Below are 13,534 nucleotides of genomic sequence, written 5' to 3'. Positions count from 1 at the left end.
AGAGAGACCTCCAAGCCCACTGGAAGCCCTCGGGCTTTTCTGGCCACTGTTCTCAGTGTAGGTAGATCAGAGCAGATGCACATGGAACATTAGCCTGAACAAGGCAAAGCAGATACTGAAGAAACGTGTGTAGCTGTGAGGAATAGGGAGATGATTACTCTGGGATGTTTGTTCTGGGGGAGGGAAGATGTGGCTGAAAAACTCAAAAAATAGTAAATAGGTCCCCAAACACCTGCCTTTGCCCTTAGTGTATCCTGATAAAAGTAGTTCAATTTACGAAATCTTAACTTTTCCACTAAAAAGTAGGCAGTGAACATTCCCCTCAGGAACCGCCACTGCTTAAATTTAGTAATAAACCCCCGAGTATGGTTTCATTTCCAGACTTGGTTCTGGGTTAACCTACAACTCTTCAGGACTGCACCTACTGCAGAAAGCGAGACACTTGTCCTTGTGTTTGGTCTCTGCTCATGTCAGAATCAGTCCAAGCTACTGGACTAAGAAAGAGTAGGGGAAGAGAATAGCAACCATGGGCCACAGATAAAAAGTGAGTAATTCATATATAGGAAAGCAAAAATGGGCTTCTCGTGTGGGGAGATGTATCAGGGAATCTCCTTAGGTCATGGATCCAGCATGAGGTCCGTATTTTTGCTTTTACGAAATTATCCTCACAAGTTTAAAAACGCCGGGTAAACTAGGAGTTTCGCGTCTACGTAGATAAACATGGGTTCTTAGAGTCCATCTGGGTCAATGCCTTAGAGTAAACAGAGACAATGAAATGATTAAGCTGAGGGCTTAAATAAGGTATGTTCATCTCCATGAAATCGGTGTCCTCCAGAGCCAAGGTCATAGTGACTCTGACATCACAGAATCTTTCTTGTTAACTCATTGCAGGATATGAATGAGCCATCAAACTTTGTGGATGGATCTGTCAGGGGCTGCAGAGATGAAATTCTTAATAATCCACCCTATATGCCATGTATGTAAATGATTCCTTCATCAAATTACTCCCCTACTCAAAAACTCTGAAAGTTTTCCTTCTCTCGTCAAAGTGAAGCCTAATTTTGGAGAATGAAAATACTTGTACACATGACATAAAATCCCAAATAGAATAACCTTGAACAAGTGTAAATTACTAATCAGGATAGAAATAATGACATGATGTATTATGAAAGACCAAGAAACGGATGATTACATTGGTAACTATGAGCTGATTGCTCACACTTTAAATAACCGCGCCCCCCCACCCCCAACACAGACTATTTTGATTAGAGAATGAAAATCTAGGCTCTGTTCTCTCTCTGTCCATGTCCACAGACACTTCATGAAGGACATGCCCTAGCTGTCCTGTAGTACAAACAGAAATAGAGCATCATAGGACCTTACCATCAAAGGTATCTCAGAAAGTTGAATCCTTACAGAAACCCAGGGAAGGAAGCAACTTACCTTCTTAGAAACACCAAACCAGTAGTTTGTGGGACAGAATCTGCAATCTAAGTTTGATGTTTGGGTCACAGTTATCCTGTCCATGGCTCACTAACTCCTACATCCCTTTCCCTCTTCCTTCCCTTCTTCCTCTCTTCCCTTCTTCCCTCCTTCCCTCTCCCTTCCTTCTCCTTCCTCCCCCAATATTTATGTATCAGGCAAGTGCTAATGAATCAGAAAATTTAGAGACCTTAATACAGTTGATTGAAACAAGATCTATTCCCTTGAGAATATTACCATCTAGTGGAAGAAATAGTCATAACAACAAAGGAGTTTATTGTACAGATAAGTGGGCTCTGGTTGCGTTCTACAAATATCAGAGGACAATGAAACATGCCTTGCCCAGCTCCACACCCTGTCTTTACCTTTCATTACTTATAAAGATGTTGATTTTGTAGACAAAATAATTCTTGAAATTGGAACTGTTAACTGGTAACAAAGTCATTGAGTGAAATGGAGAAATGGCAAAGCTAATGAGCATTTCTCATGAATGAACACAGCAAGTTGTTTGGGAAATAACTCTGCCTTTCCACTCAGATTTGGAGTCCAGGGAAAAGGGCCTGAGCAGCAAGACCCTGTGCATGGAAAGCGAGCAGATCCTGCCCGACGGCTCACGGGTGCGGCACTACGACGTTCACAGCCTGTATGGATGGGCCCAGACCAGACCCACCTACGAGTGAGTGTGTTCCTAGAGAGGATGGCTGGATCCCAAGAGCATGCAATTCTTGATCTTGGGGTCATGAGTTTGAGTCCCATGTTGGGTGTAGAGATTACTCAAACAAATAAACAAATAAACTTTAAAAAAGGGGGGGGGGGGGTAAGAAGCCTGCCTAAAATTTAGTCAAGCTGAAGGGAACGTTAAGGCCTTCCTGGTCACCTGGATTCCTGGCCTCTATGTCATCCACCCTTTACCAAGGGGACAAGCAGGAGAAGCCACACCTTCAACTTGAGGTAGTTTCTAAGACCTTTCCTTTCCTGCTGACTCAGGACCTCTGGTATGGCCAGAAGTGAGTCACTGGAACTGTCTCCTTTCATGGCCTTTGTTGGGCATGCCCAGAGCCTCGTGCATCTGCTGTCTTTTCAGTCCCCAGGAATATGTAGGATCTTTGCAAAATTCTCCATGGTTCTACTTCTCCAGAATTTACTCTAAGAACGGCCGAGCTTTGTTTGTCCCAACTGAACCCCAGCCTGAATACCTAGGATGGTGCCAGAAAATTGTTACTGTTTTGGGAATTCCCAGGCTCCGGCTCGAGAATTATTTCCCCCTGCTGAGTTGAGCTCTGAGTCCAATCAAATGGCCACAATACCTTGGGAATAGAGATTGTCCAGGGGGTTGGAAGCTAGAACAAAAGTATCAATTATGTCCTGGGGCTGGTGCTTTTCACAGAGACACCTGTGAGGCTGCTGCCAGGGCTGCTGGCTGTTGGAGCCATTGAATAAGGGATGGGGTCAGCTGGGAGCAGCCCAAGTTCAAATCCCACAGACCTCACTGTCCTGCCGAGACTGAGTCATTTTTCTTGGCTAGACCATTTCCATTGCTTTCCAGAGCAAGAAAAAGAAGGCAAGTCCTAAAGTCTCAGCGAGTCTGCTGGTGCTGGCCTTGGAGCCAAGAGGAGGTCAGAAATGTATGTTGAGATAGAGAGGCTCGACCATGAGCCTACCTGACCGCTCCGTGGGGCCCACGTGAGCGCACATGCCCCTGATCGGCTCACAGCAAGGGGCCGGACTTCAGTGACACACTGGACTAGAGTGAAAAACCACTTGACCTGTTCTTCTGTACACTCATCATTTCATTCTGATTTTAACAAATGTGAGCAAACCACTTTGACTGCTGCTCTGTGCCAAGAGAATCGAGTTTGTATTTTGTTACTCTGTTACTGTTCAGTGATTAGATCACGCTGATTTTAATCTGTATCATTTCATCTGAAAGTCAATCTTTGAAACATTCCTTATGCACATTTTCCCTTTTGAGCCACCTAGAAGGAACCTTCAGTTAACTTGGTTAGTTTAACACCGAACAGTTAAAGTTCTTCCCATTTACCTCAGTGCTAGCTGGCAAATGCTAGTTTGGGGATGGTAATCTCCAAATTTTACCTCATTTAAGCGTGACGTTCTTGAACATGAATGTAGTGGGCAGCATCTCACGCACTGAACTCCTCTTGTGGCCCAGACCCTTACCAGGCCTCTTGGAAGGCTCACTGTTACGGAATCTGAGCTCTTGAGAAATCACTGTATCACCTTTTTCATCCTGTGATTCATTCACTCAGGAGGCTTTTGTTAGCTCTGTAACCAGCACTGTAGAAAATACCAAACAGTAAATGGAAATGATGGCTTTTGAAAACTGTACAGGGCACAGATAAATATTTTTCCTTATTTAAAAAAAAAAAAAAAAAGTTCTGAAATGGTCAGTGACAAAGCTCTTTGCCTTCCATCTACCCTTCCTCTCTACCCCTGCCTTATTTCAGACCGTCATTACCTTCAGTCAGACGTGTGTGTGGATGTGTGTTAAGTGTGTATCCATCCAGGTGGGGATTTATGCTGGTGTGAAATATTGGAAGTGACCCAATGAGTTAATCTCTGTTACAGTAGCTAGCCCCTTTCCCTAACATCATTTACTGAATAATTGATCTGTGTCTATTGATTTGCAATGCTTTCTTCAGCAAATATGTGAATTAAATTATGTACTCGGATCTGTTAATAGCCTTTCTCTTTTTGTTCCATTGATTTTCCTCCCACACATTGTTTTTATTTTCTTACTGAAGCTGCAGGCAGAAAACCCACCTCCCGTAGGGAGATATTTGAACATCCTTTGTGTATATTTGTCCTTGTGTGCCAAATGTATCCCACTTTGTGAGGAGTAGCACAGAGAGAATTACCAAATAGCTATGGTCATATATACTCTTATTTGGATCCCGGATCTGCCTCCTTGCTCTTTAAATGTCCTCTGATACGTTGTCCAACTTCTCCGAGCCTCAGTTTTGTAACAGGAAAGGAGACCAAGGAGACCTTCTCAGGAGATCATGAGGCGGTATATATGGGAATGAGCAGGCTAATACCTGGTTAGAGCAATTGCTCTGTAAATGCCTGCCTCACACCTCACCCAGTTCCTTCCTGCCACCTCGATATAGGCAAGTAGTTAATTTATTTTTTTAAAGAAAGAAAATCCACATATAGGGGATGATGGATTCCAGTCCATCTGCCGTGACTCTTGGGATCACCTTTAAATAGCAGACGCTTCCAGGGAAGACACCTTTTGGCTCCAAATGGAAGACCATTACCACCTCATATTTCAGACTGGAGCGGCTCTCTGTAATGAAGTCCCACAGCTGTCCCATCCTCGAATTCCCCCCCAATTCACCTCCTTGTTCCCTTCCAACCAGAGCTGTGCAGGAGGTGACGGGACAGCGAGGGGTCGTCATCACGCGCTCCACATTCCCCTCTTCTGGCCGCTGGGGAGGCCACTGGCTGGGCGACAACACGGCTTCATGGAACCAGCTGAGGAAATCCATCATTGGTGTGTGGGCTTCCCCCTAGGGGCCCCTGTTGGCAGGGAGCGGGCTGGGCTGTGTCCTGGCAGAGACATTGGTTATGTCTGAGTATCATTCACATGGGCAGTGAAAGCAGCAGGAGCTGACTTCTCCGTGGGTATGAGTTTGAGTCTCTACCCATCATTTGATATTTTCATCATTGTTGACCCAGGGCTTCGAAGTAGGGTGTGGAAAAGACAGGGCAAACCTACCCTCTGAAAGGGCAGCTTTGTCTGACACAGCTGTGTCTTCTCGTTGCAGGCATGATGGAGTTCAGTCTCTTTGGAATATCGTATGTAAGTTACATTGGGGCTGTTATTAATTAGTCATATTCCAGTGTCTGCAACCTACAAAAGTCCCACCTCATGTTCTGATTTTGTATCTTCTCAGACAGGAGCAGATATTTGTGGCTTCTTTGGAAATGCTGAATATGAGATGTGTGTTCGCTGGATGCAACTGGGGGCCTTTTATCCCTTTTCCAGAAACCACAACACCATCGGGACCAGGGTGAGGCGGCGGCTGGTGCTCAAATCACAACTTCTTCTTTACCCTCAAAAGAAGCGTCCTTCTTTGTTGAGGAAAAATCATAAAAATTAGACTCTCCATTTCTTAGGAAACCCACAGAGTTCAAAACCCCAGAGTTATAAGCAATTCTCAAGAAAACACTTTTGCTCCTGTCTTGAGGGATGTGTGCCTATGAGGACAGCAGGGTTTGTAGCTCCCTGTGGAGCTAAACTAAAAGAAGCTTTTTCCTTGGAGAATTTTTATTTTACTCAGATCCATCCAAGCTCTCTCAGTGCTGCATGGAGCCCCGTCTCTCCAGCCCTGTGCAGGGGACTTAGGAGTCTGTGATAAAGACTGGGAAGAAAGTAGCACTAGTCCAGACAGACAGCAGGGGCAAGAGAGAGGATGGGACAGAAATGAAGGGAGGGATCTGTGTCACTGGTACCTGGGATAAACACCTGCTGGCCTTTTTCTGATAATGTTAGCATAGCGTAAAGAAGTATCTTCCCCATGTTCCTGTATCTCTTTAGAGACAAGATCCTGTGGCCTGGAATTCAACCTTTGAGATGTTCTCCAGAAAAGTCCTTCAGACCAGATACACCCTGCTGCCCTACCTCTACACTTTGATGCATAAGGCTCATGTTGAGGGTAGCACGGTCGTCCGACCACTTTTCCATGAGTGAGTACAGCCTGTTTCCCGCAAGCAGAGGTTCTGACCATGCCTTGTGGAGAGCACTCTGCAACAGTCCTAAGTTTCATGGGTATTTCATACTTCTTACATTTTTTTTTTTAAGGTTTACGAATGACAACAAAACGTGGGATATAGACCATCAGTTCATGTTGGGTCCTGCCCTCTTAATCAGCCCTGTGCTGGAAAGTGTGAGTTTTTGTTTTTGTTTTTTTTTTTTGTCATAGATTAGAAACCCTCAGTCACATAATCTCAAGTACAAGAAGGGCGTTTTAAAGATCATCTTGTCCCACTCTTTTCCAGCAAATACCTTTCTAGAACATATAAGGGAGATCTTATTTTTTTTTCAAAATCCCCATTAATGAAAACTTCACAACCCCAACTGATTTCTCATTTTAGTGTCTTGTTACCCCGCATCTTTATAAAGTTAACCTTAAAAAAAATGTTTTCTCTATGTTTGAAGAATTTTCTCAGATCTTTTTTTTTTAAAGATTTTATTTATTTATTTGACAGACAGATCATAAGTAGGCAGAGCAGCAGGCAGAGAGATGGGGGAAGCAGGCTCCCTGCTGAGCAGAGAGCCCAATGTGGGGCTCGGTCCCAGAACCCTGGGATCATGACCTGAGCCCAAGGCAGAGGCTTAACCCACTGAGCCATCCAGGCGCCCCTTCTCAGATCTTTTGCAATTAAACTTTCTAAACTCAGGACACCTGGGTAGCTCAGAGGGTTAAGTGTCTGCCTTTGGCTGGGGTCCTGGACATCAGGACCCTGACATCAGGGTCCTGGAATCGAGCCTTGTGTTGGGCTCTTTGCTCAGCATGGAACCTGCTTCTACCTCTCCCTCTCCCTCTGTGCTCTCTCTCTTTCAAATAAATAAAGTCTTAAAAAGAATCTTAAAAAAATTTTTAAAAACTTCCCAAACTCTTAAAATCATTAATTAAATTCCCATTTTTGTCTTAATTCTAGAGAAAGATTTTTATTAATTACATTATTGGAATATGCATAACGTGTCATTTTTATGTTTCAGAATACTTTTGCGATTCATGCTTATTTTCCCAGAGCCCATTGGTATGACTACAGCACGGTAAGAACTGACAGATTTTGTGAAGAACCAGACTGGTCCGTGCTGCCTAGAGGGGTGGCCAGCACTTTCTTCTGTCTTTGAGGCACATAATTTCTAAGGCAGTAATTTTCAAACTTTCAGCCAAGCAAGGTTTGCTTAAATAAAATTATCCACAAAAGCATAATTAGGTAAAATCTGACACCCATATCACATTGACTTTTCTCTCCCCTCACTCCTACTTCTCTGGAAAACACAGAGAAAAGGCTAGATTTCTAGAGTTTTTAAGAAAGCTGAAATCAGAGAGTTTTCTCCTTTGACTTGCTGTTTCTTGCTGACTTTCAAACATGCTTCCTTAGAAAGACTTGTATTAAAGAGTGCATCTGTTCATTTCTTCTCTTTATCTTCATCCCTCCTTGCCTATATTCTGTCTTCTAGGAATCTGGCAGTGTGTCAACAGGTGAGTGGCAAATCCTGGACGCACCCCTTGACCACATCAACCTTCACATCAGAGGAGGCTACATCTTGCCTTGGCAAGAGCCCGCAATGAACACTCAAGCCAGGTAAGGACGAGCGATGGTACCGATGGCTGCTTTGTCCTAATGAGGCAGCCTCTCAGGGAGCTGCCCACCTTCACCAAAGCTCTGTGGATAAATAAATACAACTACAAACCCTCCTATTGATTTGATTCCATAAGTGCCTTTTGACTGGGATCTAGGGGAGAACGCATTCATGAAGTCAGTCTTGGGGAGATCTTTTATCTATAGCTGTGTCCAAGGACTGGGGCAAAAATTTTCTTTAATTTTTATTTCGTTTTATTTTATTTTTTCTTGTTTTATTTATTACTTTAGAGAGAGAGAGTGCATGTGGGGGTGGAGGAGTGGGGTGGGGGGAAGGGCAGAGGTAGAGGGAGAAAATCTTAAGCAGACTCCATGCTGACCGCCAAGTAGGAGGGATCGATCTCACTACCCTGAGATCACAACCTGAGCCAAAATCAAGAGTCCAGTGCTTAATCAACTGAGCCACTTGGTCAACCCTGGGGCAAACATTTTCTTGAGGGTGGTAGCATTTACCCCTTTCCACACTATTAAAAAAGTTGGGGATATTAATGAGCTCCTTGATTTGTGATGGCTATCCAAGGACGATTTAGTGCTTATTTCCAGGTCTACTTTGATCAACTCAGGATAGATTTTATATAAATATAAATATTTATACATTTATATTTATATATTTGTGTTTATGTACTAAATTAAAGGGAATATGTTATGTCAAGAGAGACACACATAAAAACTATATAAGAACTATAACCATTCAAAAGGAAAGACGTTAACTTAGCCTTGTGGTGTAAAGCATGGTTTCACATGAAAGAGAGCTTTGAGCTGAGTCTTGAATAATAAATAAGATTTGAATATATGAAGGCAGGGAAAGAAATATTCTGGGAGTATTAAAGAGCTAAAGGTGAAAAATGAGTTTGGTTTGGGCATAGTAAACCAGTCAGTTTAATTGGAGAGTAGAAAGGAAGAGAGATGAAATAAAGTTCAAGCAAGCTAAGATCAGATCATGGAGGGTGTAAATGCGAGAGCAAGTCCTTTGCGTTTTATTCTGTAGCAGTCTGGAAGCTACTGAATGGTCGTTTTGTGGTTTTCTTCCTAAGGAATTCATATCTTATCATATTACTTATAATGCATATGTAAATATGTATGTTTATTTGATTTTTTAAGTGTCTATATTTTTAATCCACAAGAAGATTATGCCTGATAATTTCATATTAATTTTTAAAAATTAGATCTTTAAAAAATTAAATATCTAGAGTATATTCAAATTAAAGGATATTGATTAAACATATTTCATATTTATTTATCATAAATATTTATAAGTCCCTACTATAAAGAAACCACCTCAAAATTCCAAACAAATATTCTTTCATTACATAAATAATTTAAATATGACTACACTTAATTAAAATTGGTTTGCACATACCTCCTTTGAGATGGAATCCATTTCTAGTTGCAAATATATTTTGATAGATAAATATCTAAGTACATCTCAGCTTAATGGTATTTATACATTTTGCTGTGTTATATAGTAGACATTTTTGTGTATAGTTTTTGAAAATAAAATTCTGTTCTAAACCATCCAGGAAACCTTAATATTTAAGAGGCATGTGATAAGCTCTTTTATAAAGAAGATACATTTTAATTTACCTATTTTTAGAACTTTATGTGCATTTTTATGTGCATTTTTAATGCATTATTTTTTTGTTGTTCTGGATGAGTAATATTTTTAACAGAAACTGTCCTTCATTCTTACAACCTATAATCTAGAGAAAAATAACTCCTTGTTTTTTTTTGTAGTCGACAAAAATTTATGGGATTGATTGTTGCTTTGGACGACAATGGGAAAGCTGAAGGCCAGATATTCTGGGATGATGGACAAAGCATTGGTGAGTATGAATGTTCTAGAATCTCTCCATACGACATGCAGAAAAACCACAGCTCAGGATATAATTGGCATAATCTGTTTCTAAACCTGTTTCTGCTACTGTTATAGAGCAATGGTGCTGGGAGAATTTTTGCAATTTTTGCCTGCTCCTTATATTACACTGTAATTACTATAGAACCGTATATGCCCCCCTCCCCAGCTTTGTAGGTTCAGCAACGTAATGTTATGGATTCAGCCAGGAGGGATCTATCTCTGTGTAACTAACTGCCTTGCTCTGATAAAAATGTGGATGTAACTCTCAGGCTGACAGTTCGTTCATTCACAGTGGTTCACAGACCTGGCTCTGTTGTTTGGGCCATCCACCTGTTACCAGGCACCCTGTTCCTCCTAAGTAGGCTCATTCAAGAGGCAAATGAGAGCTCAGAAAATTTCTTAGTGTCTCAGAAGTAGGGAATGAAGCATTGTCGAAAAGATCGTTATGTCAACGAAATATTACTTTGTATGCTTTCCCTAATCTAGGGATAGGACAGTGCTACCTGAGATAATTGGGGTTTGTCACAATAGTCAGAACATCCTCTTCCTTAGACAAATCAGAAATACTGATGTGTTGTTACCAACTGACGCCCATCTTCCAGTACTTGTTACTGTGGACTAGAACATTCTAATTTTGTAACATGTCACAGTTTCTGAAATCATAGCTTGTTTTTCACTGGTAATATCTTTCTTTTCATTTTCTTCATTATGAGTGTAATATATCGTCATTAAAGAAAATATTTTAAAGAGAGAAAACTAGTAAAAAAGTAATATTACTGCTATATTCTTTTGCTTTCATGTTATTTAAGAAAATGCTTAACTTTTTATATCACATAAACATACTGCATATTTAATTTCTGAATGCTGTTTCTTTGTACTTAACATAATGATAGAAATATGTCTAGATGTTATTATTTACTCCTTATAATCACCTATGATTACTCTATCCCATCGAGAAGATATGCCACAATTTATCTGACTTTCTGTAATTACTCTCTAATCTAGGATACAGGATGTTTTCAGTTTTCATTGTTACAAACACCCTCCCGTATGAACCTTTGTTTGCGTTTCAGATTATTTCCATAGGGTAGATTCCTAGAAGTGAAATTATTGCTTTTTGAATCAACTTAATTGCGTTGTATTTACACAAAATGTATCCATCTTAAGTATGCAGTTCATTAAGTTTTGACAAATAGATACATTCATATTGTTACCACCACAGTCAAGATCTAGAATATTTTCATGACCCCAAATTTCCCCTTCTACATCTTTTCAGTGAACTTCCCCTCACTTCCAACCCCCACTTCAGGCTCTTACAACTACTGATCTGCTTTCTGTCTCTGTAGATGAGATTTGTCTTTTCTAGACTTGACGTAAATAGAATCATTCAGTGTGTATCCTTTTTTTTTTTTTAAGATTTTATTTATTTATTTGACAGAGAGAGATCACAGGCAGATAGAGAGGCAGGCAGAGAGAGAGAGAGGGAAGCAGGCTCCCTGCTGAGCAGAGAGCCCGATGCGGGACTCGATCCCAGGACCTGAGATCATGACCTGAGCTGAAGGCAGCGGCTTAACCCACTGAACCACCCAGGCGCCCCAGTGTGTATCCTTTTGTACTTTGCTTCTGTCACTTAGCAAAATGATTTTTGTAGCAAAATATTTTGCCATCTGGTGGCATATAAAAGTAGCTTATTACCTTTTGACTCCTGAATAATAACATCCCATTGTATGGATATACCATAATTTGTTTATCCATTTACTTATTGATGAATATTTAAGTTGTTTTATGTCTTTTACCATTATGCATAAGCCTGCCATGATCATTTGAATATAGGTCATTTCGTGATCATACATTTTCATTTCCCCTGGGTAAAAGTCTGGATGTGAAATTGTCAGGCTGGGTCAGATGGTTAAGTGTATGTTTAACTTTTGAAGAAACTGCCCAAGTATTTTCTAAACTGGCTATACTGTTTCTCTTCACTAATGACAAAAATTCAGTGTTCCAATTTCCCACATCTTCACTAACACTTGGTGTTGTCAGTCTTTAAAATTTTAACTATTTTAGTAGTACCTAGTGCATCTCATTATGGATTTAATTTGCTTTTCCTTGATGTTGAGCATCTTATGTTTATTGGCTATTTGTATGTCTTCTTATTGAGGTATTGGTTCAAGTCCTCTGCCTATTTTTTATTATGTTACCTTTTCCTTAGTGACCTGTAGGAGTTATGTATACCAGACTTTTATCAGTTAGGACTTGCCTTTCCCTGTCTGTAACTTGCCTGTACAATTCCTTTATAGTATTTTACAAAACAAACTTTAACTTTGATAAAAGTCAATTTTTTCCCATGCTTTTCTTTGATATTTGTGCTTCTTGTGCCTTCGTTTAAAAAGCATCTGGTACTAATTCTAACGTGTGTGTTGGGGGGGGGTTAGTTTCCCCATACCAACAAGTAATTCTGGGACACTATCTAGGTGTCCTACAGTTTAACTCAATTCTGACACTACATTATCCACCATCGCTCTCCAGCCCCAATTCCCTTCCAAAGGTCTCTAGGTGGGGCTGGAAGTTCCAACCTTCACACGCAGGGTTGATTAGCCAGGAACCAGAGGCGCTTTCCCTAAATCAACTCATTAACATAACAAAAAGATACTTAGTTCTTATCACTTAGGAAATTCAAAGGGTTTTAAGAGCTCTGTGGCAGAAATGGGATGAAGATCAAATACAGATTATAAATCACAACATCTCACTACCTAATCCAAGGTTACAGAGATTTTTCTCATAGCTTTCACATTTAGGACTATCATCTATTTCGTATTAAATTCTGTTTGTATGTAATGGTCAAGGTTCATTTGTTCCCTCATATGTTTATCCAGTTAATCCAGCACCTTTCCTGAAAGCAGAATCTTTTCCCTTGTTATGTTACCTTGACACTTTTGTTAGCTATGAATATGTCTTATATGGCTGAGAATCTTTTTTTAGATTATTTGTTCTGTTTCATGATCTCTATGTCTATACTTACACCAATACCACACGGTGTTAACTAAGGTAGATTCAAAACTGTTTTGACAAATAGTAATTAACAAAAACTTGCTAGAACTTTGACTGCAATTGCATTGAGTCTATAAATCAATTTGGGAATATCTGTGTATCATCTTTAATTACTTAGGTCTTCTTTATCTCAGAGCATTTTGTAATTTTCAGGGCATGGGTCTTACACATATTTTGTTAAATACATCCTAAATATTTCTAAGTTTTTGATAGTCTTGCAGATGGTACTTTAAATTTCAGTGTATGCATAATGCATTATAACCCCCATAGACATTGAATATGGTATTTAAATGAGCTATTTTTCAAATAATTTGATTGCTCATTTAGAGATAGAACCAGTTTAAGGGTGGGATACGAATGAATTTGATTACTTTTTTCCAAGTTCAACTTAGTCTTTAATTATTTCTGTAAAGTTTGATCTGATAAGTGAATTGCATGGAGAGACGGGTGGCACGTGACATCCCGTAGCCCTGGAATCAGACATCACTTCAGTCATTTTCTGGTTATATGTCTTTTGGAAGGCTGCTTAACATCTCTTTGCTAGCATTTTCTTGTCTTTACCATCTACAAAACTGTACTTATCACATAGATGTTTTTATGCAGACAAAATGATTTCATATGTAGAGAGAATTCCTGGCACATAGATGCTGAGTAGAGTATATCATTAATACTCAAGGTAAATAAAATTACAGTATAAATCTTTAAGATAATATGTATTAGGTAAGATATACTGCATTTACATCAGTGTGA

General features: G+C 40.1%; 1 protein-coding gene across 6 annotated transcripts in view; it reads left to right on the top strand.

Moving 5' to 3' along the window:
• MGAM2 (maltase-glucoamylase 2 (putative)) overlaps positions 1-13,534 on the top strand; it is a 93,050-nt gene that overhangs the window by 63,610 nt on the left and 15,906 nt on the right. For all 6 annotated transcript variants that reach the window (XM_046020169.1, XM_046020167.1, XM_046020166.1 and 3 more), the window contains 10 exons: positions 892-976; positions 2,020-2,158; positions 4,863-4,996; positions 5,271-5,305; positions 5,400-5,516; positions 6,044-6,192; positions 6,308-6,392; positions 7,229-7,285; positions 7,700-7,824; positions 9,616-9,704. In XM_046020169.1, the coding sequence (XP_045876125.1) occupies positions 892-976; positions 2,020-2,158; positions 4,863-4,996; positions 5,271-5,305; positions 5,400-5,516; positions 6,044-6,192; positions 6,308-6,392; positions 7,229-7,285; positions 7,700-7,824; positions 9,616-9,704 (1,015 nt within the window). The remainder of the gene's footprint in view (positions 1-891; positions 977-2,019; positions 2,159-4,862; positions 4,997-5,270; positions 5,306-5,399; positions 5,517-6,043; positions 6,193-6,307; positions 6,393-7,228; positions 7,286-7,699; positions 7,825-9,615; positions 9,705-13,534) is intronic.

Source organism: Meles meles, chromosome 10 (assembly GCF_922984935.1).
Source record: "Meles meles chromosome 10, mMelMel3.1 paternal haplotype, whole genome shotgun sequence".
In the NCBI taxonomy this organism is placed as follows: Eukaryota; Metazoa; Chordata; class Mammalia; order Carnivora; family Mustelidae; genus Meles; species Meles meles.
This window is presented reverse-complemented; position numbering and strand designations above follow the sequence as displayed.